Source organism: Balaenoptera ricei, chromosome 4 (assembly GCF_028023285.1).
Source record: "Balaenoptera ricei isolate mBalRic1 chromosome 4, mBalRic1.hap2, whole genome shotgun sequence".
NCBI classification, from domain to species: Eukaryota; Metazoa; Chordata; class Mammalia; order Artiodactyla; family Balaenopteridae; genus Balaenoptera; species Balaenoptera ricei.
In genome coordinates, this window is record NC_082642.1 from 62,666,887 (window position 1) to 62,681,620 (window position 14,734).

At 36.3% G+C, this 14,734-nt stretch overlaps 1 protein-coding gene across 1 annotated transcript in view; it reads right to left on the minus strand.

Moving 5' to 3' along the window:
- Positions 1-1,282: 1,282 nt before the first annotated feature.
- Positions 1,283-14,734, minus strand: part of SERPINI2 (serpin family I member 2) — a 36,165-nt gene continuing 22,713 nt past the window's right edge. Inside the window, exons 6-9 of the mRNA XM_059921980.1 lie at positions 11,733-11,830; positions 8,440-8,526; positions 5,298-5,387; positions 1,283-1,359 (exon numbers count right to left, since the gene is read on the minus strand). Of these exons, the coding sequence (XP_059777963.1) occupies positions 1,283-1,359; positions 5,298-5,387; positions 8,440-8,526; positions 11,733-11,830 (352 nt within the window). The remainder of the gene's footprint in view (positions 1,360-5,297; positions 5,388-8,439; positions 8,527-11,732; positions 11,831-14,734) is intronic.

The window sequence follows — 14,734 nt, forward strand, 5'->3', positions numbered from 1 at the left end:
TATGTTATGGTTTTAAGCCATCACAATTAGTTCTAAAGTTGTCTTCATAATGTCTTGAGTATTGCTCTAGGTTTTGCTATAGATGGACACCTAGACGTTGGAGACCAGACAGCACAAAGTTTCAGGGGAAGACCTGTGCAACTTTAAAGGACTTACATAGGAGGGATTGTAACTCAGTGATTACAGTCCCAGTCTCCTAGTTCAGACACTCCTGAGTTCAAACTTAGAAATACGGTAAAGACCACCATATTTATTTACTATATGTTCTTGACTAATTTATATAATGTTTTTGAGCTTCAGTTTCTTCATCAGGAGGATGGGTAATAGTATCTCATAGGATCTTTCATGCATTTAACATAATGCCCAAAAAAGTGCTTACTTCAGTGCCTGCCACAAAATTAGGGCTCAACAATGGATAGCCATTATCATTAAACTCTCTGCAGAGAATTGCCAACACAAACAAAAGGACACTTTACATCACTAACATAAAAATGGGAAAACTGTGAAACACTTTATATAAAGTCATTAGAATGTAGTATTATTTGGGATATTTACATCTGACATCAGAGGAAGTGTCTTGCATTTAATACTTGTAGATTACAATCTTGGCTCTAACACTGCCATTAGCTCAATGTTATAAAATCATGGAAGGTCAGCATCCTGAATCAGGCTAATTTAGCTGCCACTTTCATGTACAGGAAAGTTTTATAAAAGTTCTCATCATTTCTACTTTTTTACATGTTTAAAGCATAAATCAGAAGAAAAAATTGATATGTCCCCAAAGGTATTGAAACAAGGCAACTGTTAAACACAACACATGGAGTATCAAGTTAAGTTAACTACATACTCAAAGTTTGTCTACTGTCATAGGTACTGGATTTTTGTATCTCAGGTTGGACCACAAAGAGGCACCCAGCACACCCACTCTCTCTGGACCTTACTTCCCCATGGTCTGGATAATGCTGCTATGCCTGGGAGTAGGGTAGTCCAGTCTTTTAAGAATACAGACTTTGATATCTAAGACAGGAATCTGATATCTAAGCTATCTTAGATGGATTGTTCTAACATATTAATATTAATATCTTATGTAAGCTCACTGCTTTTGATTCATGTATACTCTATAAAAATACAGAAAGAACAAAAACATTTAATGCATAATTTCATTTATTTATGAATACAGATTAATAAAGGCACAGTTTAAAACAGAAAAAGATATATAGAAAATATTTGATGATATTTCACCAATCAACTATTTTCCATACTCTGAGTCTGTGCTTTTCATTCACAGTGAATCCAAATCTCTTCCCTTCATCTTCTGGGTGTCAGGATTTGTCACCCTTCCCATAAACAAAATTGAACCTAAGAAAAGAAAAAAAACTTTCGGAATTTCTGGAGAAAAAATGACAATAATTAATATTTCTTAATATTTTAACAAATCATTGTCTTTTTTCTCTATAAGGTAAACAGGCAATGTCTAATAGCAAAACCCACTCCTTTGTCTAAAATAGATAATTATATCATTATTAATCATTTTCTGATAATTTATGAAGTAAATTAACACCCACAACAGCTTGTCATGGAAAATGCATTAGTCCTGTTTTTCATAAAGGAAAGCAAAAATAAAGTGACAGAGAGGTGTTCTTCTAAATATAGAGACTCAGTCAGGCAAACATAGAATAATAAAATGGTGGTGAGCATGGACGCATTTTAAATTTAAGGCATTAGCAGTCATCTCTTTATGCATGTAATATAAACCATTGGGGTTAAAAGTGCAGCTTCTTAGATCTCTTCTTTCAGCTCTGAATCAAAGCTTACTGCTAAAGACAATATTTTCACATCTCTAGTGCTTTCAAATCCTCACTGGTGATATAGTATAAAGCATAAATGTAAACATGTAAACATCTGCTTCCAGCCATTCTGTGTGTGCAAGTGAAAAGGAACGAAGAACTAGAGGACAAAACAGAAATAAATGATGTGTTAAAATCCATTCACCTTTCTTTTCAACTAGGGTAAGGGAAGTGGCTCAATGTCAAGCGTTGCCTTGAGTTATGTCCCTTAAAGTCATATGTAATAAAGGTTTATTTCAAAAGTGATAAAATAAAATTTTACATAATTTTAAAACTTACATGTATTTGAAATAACAATGGCAGAAAAGAAATAAAAAGGAAGAACACTTTTTCATTAACTCCTTACTGTTCAGTCCAAAGACAGACACAGTCTTAAAAGAATCAATAACATGGAAATAGACATAATCTTTAGCAGGTTTTTTTCTTTTTATGATTATAATTAATAATACTTTGCCTCAAAAATCTCAGAATAATTCCCCAAACACAAGAAAACAAATACTCTATTTTTCAGATAGATAGAGATACATAACTTCCTCAGGATGTATACTACATTTAGCCACAATAGGAATCAATAGTAACCCTTGTGTCTTTATAATTCTATGGCATTAAAATGCTTACCAGAATTGCTTGCTTGGGGAATTTTTAAAGTAACTTTCATAGAAACTAACCTCATAAATTGAAGATAATAGTTTAAAGTTTTAAACACTGAGAAGTATAGGACATTACATAAAAGCCATTTGTCCCAGCCTTTTCAATCTGTTTTTTTTGACCAAGAGAACCACATTTTGAGTAGAGTCTTCATGCAATCACCAATCTACTCACTACTAAATTGGACAGATTAGTGAAATCTTCCATGACATAGTCACAGTGGATTCAGAGGCAGGCTGAAGCAGAAATCATTGTTGTTTCCACATTTCTTTTCACGTCCACTTCTTAAGAAGTGTCCCTCATATTTAATCAATATAGTTATAAAACATCTCCATCAGATGGAAGCAGTTTTTACTTCATAATGTAAAAATACAATAGCATAACCAAAGCTAATGACCTAGAAAAAAAGATTTCTCAGTGAATACCCTGCAGTCTGCTTCTCCCTTCAACCCATGACCTGAAAGAGTTATAAACACAACATTTGTTTATTATGTATGGAGTACTGTCAGTTTCAAAACCAAGATTCACTACTTTCTGAGAAATGGCACATTTCATGTAGTATCTTTCACAATTTTCTTCTGAAAGTCTCTAACGCTGGCCTATACCCTCAGCCTAAAAGAAGAAAAATTGTCCTTCATTTCCCTAGAAGTTTGGCTTGGTAAGAGGTTTGGATGAATATACTGAAATATATATGATAGGAAGTCAAATACTGGTAGGAAAATACAAGTAATGTATGGATTTTGCATAAGAGGATTGGTTGATCAAAACAAAATTTAAAATTTAGGTAAAAATTGGTTGTACTAAATCTAAAATTATTCACCCTCATACTCCAGAAATTGTCAAATGAATATATTTTATATAAATCATTAAGCCATTTAGTAGTTTACTATACCATGCTAAATCACCAGCTTCGTTAATCCCAATGATTTCTTCAGTTCATTTGTGAGAGGAAAAATAAATAAATCACTGAATGTGTATTGTCTTAAGGTAATAACCCATTCTACATTTTATATGGCAACAATTTACAGCCTCCAATAAATGAGTGGCCATTCATTTTAAACAATACTTTAAGGGAGTAACCCTAGTTTAGAAAAAGTCTCATTACAATAGAGATCATAAAACAGTGGAAATTGTCATTAAGGGTCTGATAGTTAATTATTACCATACATAAATAAATAAGTGAATTATTTTGGGTTTTGAATTTTCACTGCTGTTTAACTAATAGCTATTACATGCCCATAGTCATCAACTTGGAAAACAAAGAGTCAAACATCATTATTCTAAACACCATTATTTCCTAGTGCATTGATGCCCAATGAGCTTCATTTCTTTCTGTTCTCCATACTCAATAGCTACACACTAATGGCAAGAAATTAGAGTTATCCTAAGGTTAAAGGTGTATAGATCAAATGACATACTCAGAATATCTCTTAACACTGACACATGCACTACTAGAATTGAAGTTGTGTTAATACAATCTCAGCAAATCTGAAACTGTCCCATTGTTTCCAAGATATAACTTTCAGAAAGGTCATTCAGCATTAGTTTCATGGAACTTGAAAAAAGAGACTGATATATCCCTTAGGGGGCCAGTATTGCTAGTTAATCTAACAGATTCAGATTCTGAAATTAACTCTGCCTCTTCTCCACGTAAAACAATTTATACAGAGAAAATTTCCATTTTTCTTCCTTCATTTATTCAGTCGTTCACTCATTTACATTTATTGATGTATTCACAATGAACACTATGTGCCAGGCAGTGTCACAGGTTTCATATATTCTTTTATTTAACTCTATAAGTACTAATATTATGTTCAAATAGGAGGTGGGGAAAATAAGGCTTAGAAAGTATAAGTGACTTGTCTTACAACTATTAGTTCATTAAGTTGGGACTTGAACCCCAAGTCCAAACCTTCAATCTCTAGGAGCACTGATATTAAGTGCAAGGCACTTTGCCAAATACTGGGCTGGATAAAGAAATGAATAAGATATAATCTCTTTTCCCCTGGTTTATAGTCCTCACATGGTGTTATGACTCCTGAGAAGTCCTAAATATACACTTAAAGAAAGTTTCCTCACTGTATCCACATTTCTGGCCTCTCTTTTTCATAAGAGAAATTGCAAAAACATCTACTCAGACAATCTGCATTTACGTTGCCATTGTGTCTAACGCCAGTCCAATCGACTACTACCCCTACATTTTGTACCCCTACCTTTTGTGCATTATCTTTCACAATTGGCCAAATTGGAGATTTGGAATAATATTTGACTCCTCCATCCCACTCAGAGCCTATAGCTAGTCACTTATTCTTTTGGAATCTACCTATGAAACCTTTCACAACTGTGCAACTTCCAATTTCCACTCCCATTATGGCATCATTGAAAGGAAAGTTGACTTCTGAAACAAAAAAGTCTTATTCTCACCACCACTTTTCAGTTGTATGACCTTAGACAAAATACACAGCCTCTCTCTGAGCATCTATGTCTTTATTCATCAAATATCTAACTTATTGGAATGGTGTTAGCTGTCGAGATTGGTATTTAAAATCACCAGCACGTACAGTAACTATCTCGGCAGCTATTACTACTATTGCTCTATTTTAGGTCACTGTCATCTCTTAGAACACAATGTCTGGTACAAAACAAGCACTCAAGAAATGACACTAGAAAATTTTTGAAAAAATTAAAATAAATTCAATAAATTGAAAGAACAAATGATTCAGATGTATAGACTGAGATTAGCATCTAGGACTAGGTCTATTTAACTTAAGCAGTTCCCCCAGGGAATTCTCAAAAATGTACCTGTTGGGTTATTCTTCATAATAAACAGAAACGGATGGTTTGCTATAAATTGGTTCTGAGGCAGACTCATGATCACAGGGACGTGTATGCCTATGAAACAGAGACAACAGTTATTTAGATGTGCACATTAAAAGATCAGTAAAGAAAATATATCCATAATGTCCATACTAGTTTTTGTAGACAGGAAAGGTCATTTTGTTTGAGAAATTAACATGTGGAAAAATAACCATTTTCTAAATATAAAGAAATTTGGAATAAATTTAAAAATCGAAGAGCAGAAGAATAAATATTGGATTACTCATTGAATAATTCTAACTTCACATTTATGCTCAAGGAAGAAGAAAGCCAGAACTAGTTTCAGTGTAGTGAAAGCAGTTGAAAATTTCATCTTTTAAGCAGTAACTTTCTGCTCACTTTTTATTTGCGTTATATGATTTATCTCATAATTTTTCAACTCCTAATTCCTATCCAGGTATGTTTGTACTTCATTTCTATTCTCCAGGCTTGTAGTAATCACATCTGACTTCAAATTTACTTTTTTTAACTTTTCCAAAATTATCCTGTGAGCTCAGAACTTTTAGGATTTGTGCTGTGAATGTGTATGGGATTTTTATTATGATATTAGAAGGAGAGGTTTGCTGCCTTAACAATTATTTACTATAATAATTTGTATCATGCTCCTCCATTGTGGCATTTATCAATATTTCAGAGTGGATAAATTTAAATGGCTGGATTGTTTTTCTTTCTAGATTAAATATTTCTGCACTCAATTCAGATGTTTTATTTACCAGTAATGTAATAATTTTGTATAATTTTTTCAGACCTATGAACATAGTTTTTAAAATGCAACACGTGATCAGAATTGAAAAACAAATGTAGAGAAGGAAAAAACTATTCCTCTACACTTTTTGTTTGTAACTGGGGTGTGCAAATTAAACTGACAGAAGACAGATTAACAAAAGAAATGGTTTTATTTTGTATCCACACAGGAGCTTCACAGAAAAGAAGCGAATACCCAAAGAAGGGGTTATATCATTTTAACAAAAAGTGGTAAATTGTGGAGAAGTGACTACACAAAGGAAAAGGGGTTTGAGTGTCTAGGGGTGGTAAATTGTGGGAAGGTAAATATATGGGGAAAATTAACGGTATATAAGGATTATTTAGCAAGGTTTTCTTATGCAGACTCATATCAGTGGCAACTTTCATCTCCTATGCCAAATGTTCCTTCTCTTGGCATGGAAGACAAGAAGGGAGATACCTCCACAAGGGAAATTTATGCCCTGATTTTAGACATGTAAGAGGAGGGTAGAGAGCTCTCTTTGTATCTGCTGTTTCTCAATTGCCTTCAGCTCAAAATAACTCTTCTGCAAAAATGGCATATTTGGGGGTGGCATATTCTGATCCCCTGCACAATCCAAAATAACCTTAGTAATATTAAATGCATGGCATTCTTCTACCTGAAATATCAGGGCTATGATAACCAAATTACCAGTGAATATAGACTCATGTCTGAATTAATGAGATAATACAGAAAAGCACAGTCAGGATCACGCCCATTCTCACTTGGGTGGATACTTGAGTTCCTTTGTTCCTGAGCATCCACTGAGTAGATGCCTGAAAGTCAAAACACTCACACTAACTATTTAAGTGTGATACATCAGGGTCACTGCTGATCCCTTAATGATTGTTACATCCTCTTAGAGAACTCTACGCTTAAAACAAGAGGCATCAGGTGATAGCAGAAAGAGTTCTGAACTTGAAGTCAGGGAACCTGATTTCAGTCCAAACCCTACTGTCTATTATTAGCATGACCTTAGGCAAACCACTTCACATGTGGGCCTGTTTCTCCACCGACATAATGAGAGGATCAGACAATGATCAATAAGGACTCTTCCAATTCTGTGTAAAAGCAAGTGGAAAATTTGTCTACGTGAACTAGCAACTTCATCCCAAAGCCACCTTTGATTTCTCCAAGGATTGTAATAGCTCATCCCCTCCAATCTAAGTTGCTTGAGCACAGTAATGCAAAGTCCTTCAGGAGAGGACACAACAGTAGAGGGAGTCCAGTGTGCCCCACCCAGATGTCAAAATCCATCGCCATTACATAGCATTATAAATTAATCAAGAAATTAATAATGTGGATATAAATTTATCAATATGACTATTTAAAGGATGCATATCTTTTACATACAGGTTAAAGTCCAAATGGTCTGAAGAATTAAAATAGACTTATGAGGAATTCATTAAAGTTGCCCTTCCATTTCTAATTGAATTTAAGGCTTTTCTCCAATTATTTTTTGAGTATTACTTTTATGCAGCACAGATACTATTCAAAATGCCATTTGTTCAAGGAAATATATCATAGAAGTGGTTCTCAAGCTGTAATGTGCACACAAGTCACCAAGAGACCTCGGAAAATGCAGATGCTGGATTAATAGGTCTGGAGTTGAGCCTGAGGTTCTGCATTTCTAACTAGTTCCCAAGGGGCACTGATGTTGCTGGCCTATGCATTACACTCGCAGTTGCAAGGATAGGCTCCAAGTCACTGCAGAGCAGTGTTTCTCAACCTGGGATTCACATTGTTATCACTTAGGGAAAGGTAAGAAAATACTGAAGGCTGAATCTCATCTGCAGAGATACCGATCTAATTATTTTGGGGTGCGGTCTAGGCACAGAATTTTTAAAAGCTTTTCAGCTGACTCTAATGTGCTGCTAAGTTCGAGAGCCACTGCCATAGAGATAACAAGAGTCAAATTAGAAAAGTAGGGACTAAGAGCTCAAAGGAAGAATGAAATTAATACAATTTCTTAAGAGTGAACATTCCTGAGCAATCATGATTTCAGGTTTGAGCCTAAAGTTTTCTCCAAGGGTCCTATCTGCTAATGGGCAGGTAATCCAATTTACAAATAAGTAGATATCAGTAGATGAGCCTCAACTCGTAATCAAGTCCCTTCCCTTTTCTTTTGCCTTAAACTCCAGCCGCACAGATGCATAAATAGCTTATATAGCCATTTTTCCCTTCCTTCAGTGTACTGGACAGCAGGAGGAGAAAAGGAGATCAGAGGACCACAGAGTGGCAGCACCCTCACGCTCATTTCCTCCAGTCCTTCCTCCTGGCTTGCTGTGACATCATTTGTCCTACCTGTTGATGTTGCAGCTTCACTGCCATCTTCGTTTATCTCAAAGAAAACTTGTTGCATGACTTGGGAAACATACACCTCAGAGGAATCTGTAGGAAAATATGAAAGTGCATTGAAGGGTTAAAACTCACGGCTATTACTTATTGGATCCCAGGAGAATTATATTTTCAAATGAACAAAGAAAAGGAAAAAAATCCAAACTCTTTCCAAGTTAGTTAATTTGCTAGAGATAAATGTGGTTTAGGTTTAGCTCTTGCAGAGATGAGGTAGAGAAGATATGGAGACACCAAGTTTAGCTCAGATATAAAAGATAAAGATGGAAGGCGATAAGCCTCAAATCAGGTACCCCACTAAGTGAAATATTTGAATGGACAAAGGGTTTTGCCTCCCTTAGTCATGATCTACAGGCAAGATGAAAAAGGCTTTACAGATTTGAATTAATCCCACCCTATGTCTTCGACCTCAAAGCCAACTTGCCTTTTAACTTCTGTATTGGGTTTTGATCTGAGTTTAGAACAAAATTTACTTTCCTTCAAGACTGATGAGGCGATCAAAGTCTAAAGAGCTTTTGTGTCATCTGTTACAAAATCGCTTCAGAGCTATGCTTTAAAACCTGTCAAATTTCTCAGTGTAAGATAGTGTCTTAATAACGTTTTGTTCTGCCGTGGAAACAAGCTGAGAGAGAAGGCCCCTCTCCTCCCCTTGGTGGAACTGATGTATGTGTGAAGCATTTCTGGCATAGTGACCTGTGAAGAGTCTCCTTGAGAAGGGGGAGTGAAACCATGAGTTCAGAAGCCACCTGCCACCCCTCTGCGTCCAGAACAGATAGATCTGACAATGTTCCTCAAAGAGACAATGGAAAGGTGGTCGTGAGTTCAGTGGTGGCGAAAGGGTGAGGAAAGGAAGGCGAGCCTTGAAACTTGAAGAGAAAGGAGGTTTGTCCCTCGTGAGAGAGAAAGCTGATGGGACGCAGGTAGACTCCACCAAGACGACCGAATTTAGAAGGATTCATGAAGAAATAATTTAGTCAAGGAGAACCAGCTCTGACAGCTTACAGAAAAGTGAATCCCCTCAGGCAAGATAGAGAGAAGTCATCAAAGGGTTATTTGCATAAAAAATGGCTTCCTAAAAATAACTCCAAACTGCTTGTAATGACTCTGTCTGGGCCCCTGATTACCTCTCATCCTCATCTCCTACCCTCCTCTCTGCGTCCAGTAGCTCCAGCTACAAGGTCAAGCATCAAGACTTTAGCCCCACCTCTCCCTCTGTTTAAAATCCCTTTTCCCAGAACTTTCCCTGATTGGCTCCCTTGTTACTTAGGTCTCAGCAAAAATGACACTTCCTCAAAGCAATTGTCCCTTCTCACCATGTCTAATTCTGCTCTTATCTGATCTAAATCTCTTTATCCCATGACTCTATTTTAGTTAATCCATAGCATCTATCACCTCACCATTTAATTAATTAATTACTTGTTAATTGTCCATCTGCCCTAACAGATGTGAACTTCATTAGAAGAGGGAATTTGTAGATTTTATTCAGCTCTAGAAAACTGCCTGGCACATAGTTGGCTTTCAGTAAATACTTACCAGATAAATGAATCAATGGATAAGGCTATGTCTAGTGATAGAAACACGTAAGATGGAGAAAAGGGGGCATCTGCATCATTAGTGTGGGTTAACTACGTTTTAACTACTTTGATTCTTTGGTTCCGTCTTGTTGCCTGAAATAGAACAACCACAGCCAAGGCTGGCACTATTTCTGGTCTTCAGGAGAATAGTGAATTAATTCCCTGCCATCCCTACTTACCATTTGTAAGTAGACAATAAACATTTGCTAAAGGCTACTGTGAACCAGTCCAATGCTAGTGCTGTGTGATAGTTACACAAAAGAGACACTATCTTATACTCATGTCATTCACAAGTTTTGAATGAAATGTTTTCAATAGAGTTATTTTGGAAACTTTGAGACGAATATTTTAACATAGTTAAAACAACTCAAATAGGCAACTCAGAGCAAAAAATGTTGGACATTTATTCTTACGTAAATCTTCTTGTAAAAGGAGATGTTATAGAAGTCACAAATTGCTGGGAATCTGCAGAGCGAGTGGCTGTTTGAAAGTCTGAGATATAGCAAGTGAGCTTCCGAAGGCCAGAAAGAAATTTAAGAGGAAGAGGTGTTTAAAAAATGGTTTGGTTTATTTCAAGTTGGTGAGGTGGCTGCATTCCAGGACACACTTAGATAGCATCCTGTTGCAGTATTTAATTCTGACTGTCTCATTCCTGATGCTGATGAAATTGTCAGAGAAGTCAGATCTATCCGGCAGTGTGAGAACAAACAGCTAAATCATGCGTGAAGGTGATAATGAACAGATATGTCACCTGTGTACCCCACCCACCTCCTCCGCCAGGAAAACTCATTCATTCTATTCATTTACTCACATAATTGATGAGTGCATAAATTAATGAATACTTCTCCAAAGCCCAGATTTTGTATAGGAATACACAATAATGCTGGGTTATGATATCCAACCCCATCAGACAGACAAGCCTGTATCATTAGGACTGTTGTTTTTTTATATATATATAAAACAGAAGACTGAATTTAAAAAATGGCAGATAACTTAGGACAAATTGGCCCTCTTCATCCATTTTTTTCTCTTTAGTTATTTTTGAACTAGTGGGTACTGCCAGGATGAGAAAAATTAAAGACAGTCTTGGGCTTTGTTGTGTAAGTAAGTGTCTTAACCGTACACAATTTCCCGGGTGCCAGTTAGCATAAAAGCTCCATCTCCTCAGATGTGTTGTCAGTCTCAAGCTAAATCTACAAACTGCAGCATTACAATTTCTAGATTGTGTTCATCATCCAGCAGCTTGTGGATGCCTATTTCATGGCCTCTAATATTACCGAATTAACATTTGCTAATTGGTTTATAAAAGTTTTATTAGCTCTGCTTAGATGAGAGCCTCAAAGTTGTAATTCCCATTATTCAGATAAGGAAATCCAAACAGGGCTGGAATAAAAGCCCATGTAATACTTTTCCTACACAGTCTCACTGTAAGCATGGTTAGAAGGCTTATCTAACATTCTATAATGCTGTCTGACTTTCATTAAGCAAAACTACTTAAGTGCAAAATAGAGTGCTTGTTTACAGACAGCTTGACATGACTATGACATTTATTCTCTGTGTATGTATTTTCTGGGGCCAAATGCTCTCTCAGTTTTAAGATCAGTCAGTTAACATCATTACTAAGAAAACATATTTACATGATAATATAAGAATAATTTTCCATATTACCTGTTATTCCAGAAAGGTCACAGCCACCACTAAATATCTCAGTTATATTCAATGAATACAAAGCTTCTTTGAAGTCTAATTTTTGTTCTACTTTAAATCTGTTTTAAAAAATGAAGAGGAAAATTTTTGAAACACTGTACACATTTTCTACCAAAATGATTTTTATAAAATGGATGACTTGGAAGAGATTTTATTGTGAAATATTTTGTTTTCATTATCCCAGTTACGTTTCCTCACTTTTCACACCATTTTTCCCCAGCTCCACTGAGCAGTTCTGAGTTGCTAATAACTTGTTTCCCAGATAAATGGTTGGTTGGGAAGGGAGAAGCAAATACTCTATTTTTTGAAGTAACAATTACCCAACAAAACAGGGTGAATTCTAGTTAAGTTTTCAATTATTTGCTTCTTCGCTAGAAATGTAAAGCTTCCCTCCAGCAACTATACACACTCAGATTTTTCACATCATCAAAGATGGTTCCTGGCAGGCATCCAAGAGACTATGAGCCGAAAACAGAAGCCAACGGTCCTTAAAGAAGATTGTTGGCTACTGAGGTACAGAGAGGGGGCATTAGTAACCTATGAGCCTTCCCATCTATTGTCACAGTTGATGTGACTTCCTTCAGTTTACGGACACACCTAACATCTTCCCAAAAAGCCCTGTATTTTACAGGTAAAAGATTGAAAGAGAACTAAATTTCTTTCCAATAAAGTAAAAATTATAGGAAAAAAAAAAAAAAGCTGGCCAATACTTCTAATGCAGGGCCCTAAGTTAGGACTCCAGATTCTATGCAAGTCTCCAAGCCTCGATTTGCCTGAAGAGGGAGCTTCACCAATGAATCTCAAAGATTCTCTCAGGCACTGATCTTCTATGATTCCAAGTCAACAGCAATCAGTGACCCTCACTTTCCCATTTCAATAAAAAGGCGGGGGGGGGGCGGGGGGGTTGAAAAAAAAAAGAAGCTAGTACTTACTGGCTTTAAAGATGCTAAAAGCATCCATTTACATTTGACAACCAGGTTGGAGACTTTGTTTATGAAAGAAAAGAGTCTAAAGTCCTCCAACAGGGGGCTACGTATATTTCCTACCTCAGGGAAATCCCAGGACAGCTCCTGCCCAAGGAGCTCTGTCTGTGCCCTAGCTGGGCCTTTGCCCCCGTGCTCTCTGGTTTGGATGCAGACACGATTGCCCAAGCACAGGATCCTTGCTTAGCTAACAGGTAGGCCCACATCTGGGGCTAGAAATTAGCTTGTGCAATCAGTCTAATTAGATCATTGTTTTAATTGCCAAATACTGAACAAGCTTCTTAATTATAGTTCTTCAAAACAAGGAACATGCTGTGGCAAAAATTTACTGGCCCTATATTATTTCTTGGTAAAATATTATGCCCTTTTGGAAGATGTTTATTCATTCAGAACCCTAGCTGACTGGAGATGGGCACAACTCACTACATGCACATTAAAACCTACTGATAATGAAAATAACTTGTTTTATGTCAATCATTTTCAACTTCTTCCTTTTAACTTCCTGCTAAGAAAGATAATATGCAGCATGATGGTTTTGAGGCTTTGGGGTTGTTCTTTTTTTCTATTTTCATTACCACACTTTTTTATATACTGAATGGAGTATGGGCTTCTAAAAGGTTGAGGATAAATGTTCTATTCCACCCATAATTTAGCAATTTTTAATATAATAGTCCAATGATTTTGGGATAATGACAAGAATACTGCAAGACTTATTACAACCTCTAATAAGGTCTAATTATACCGAGAGTCATTTAAGTAACAGTCTTGCTCATAACATAGTCCAATGAAACCTACAGTGATAGAAACCCATTCAACCATTTAATAAAAGTATAATCTACGGCCGATTTCTAATTAGCCATAATTATTGGAGCCATGAATAGTCAGGTGTGAAGTAGCACTTCTGTGTGTTAGCAGTTAATATAGATCATAGTTTTTAATCTTCACAAAAACCCTAGGAAGTGAGCATTACTATTCCCATTAACATATAAGAAAGTGGAGGTTTTGAGAAGGTTGATTTTCAGACTCAAGGACAAGATAGGAGACAGGACTAGGATTCAAATGCAGGTCCCTTCCAAGTCAGAGCTAATGTGCTAACTTCCACTGCCTTCTAATCTAAATATAATCCAAAATCATAATCTCGATCAATACAATATGTGTAGTGTTAATTGTGTATCTCTTCCAAATTTTGTGAATCTTAATATTTATTCTAGATGTGGTTCATTTCCTCTTTTCCTTGACTCTCCTCTAAAATTGTCAAAAAAACTACAGCTAAAGGTAAAAGAATGAGTAGCAAAAGGACTGGATAGACAACTACCAACAAAACAATCATGAAATGAATGTTTTAGCCTATGTAAACATTATCTGCCTCCTTAAAAGGCAGCAATTTACTGCCCTAGGCTACCATTGTGCTTAAAGGGGTCTCACACAGGTTAAAGCTGCAGAAAACGAAGGAACACAATTCAGAGTTTCTGTTTGAAGAAGGAGTCACTCCTGGTCTGCAGGCCCTACTGTGGATTGGTGTTGTCCCTTTCTTCTCCTTTATACCCAGGACTCTTGTTTAATGACAAAATGTCTTCGACTGATTTCCCTCAAGGTCCCTGTCCTTATTGTTTGGAATCCCACTTTTGATACAGTGGGCTTGAGTCATCTTTGGAAGGTTCAGGCTTAGAAACAACCAAGTCTTAGGGCTGCCCACAAGGATAAAAATATAACACAATCCTTGACAGTGGTGGACTTGGACTATTACGTGAGTACATAGTAGTTTCTGGTCACTTTGTGTGTGTGTGTGTGTGTGTGTGTGTGTGTGTGTGTGTGTGTGTGAAATATTCCATTGGTCTCAAGGGCTGAATTAAAAATGCTTTCTGTCACATAGGAAACATATCTGGACAATGCTTGATGTAAACTTGGATTCCAATTTGTATCAGTGTTTGATAGGCTAAAGTGAAAGAACATTTAGAATCATCATTGCAGCTGGTCATG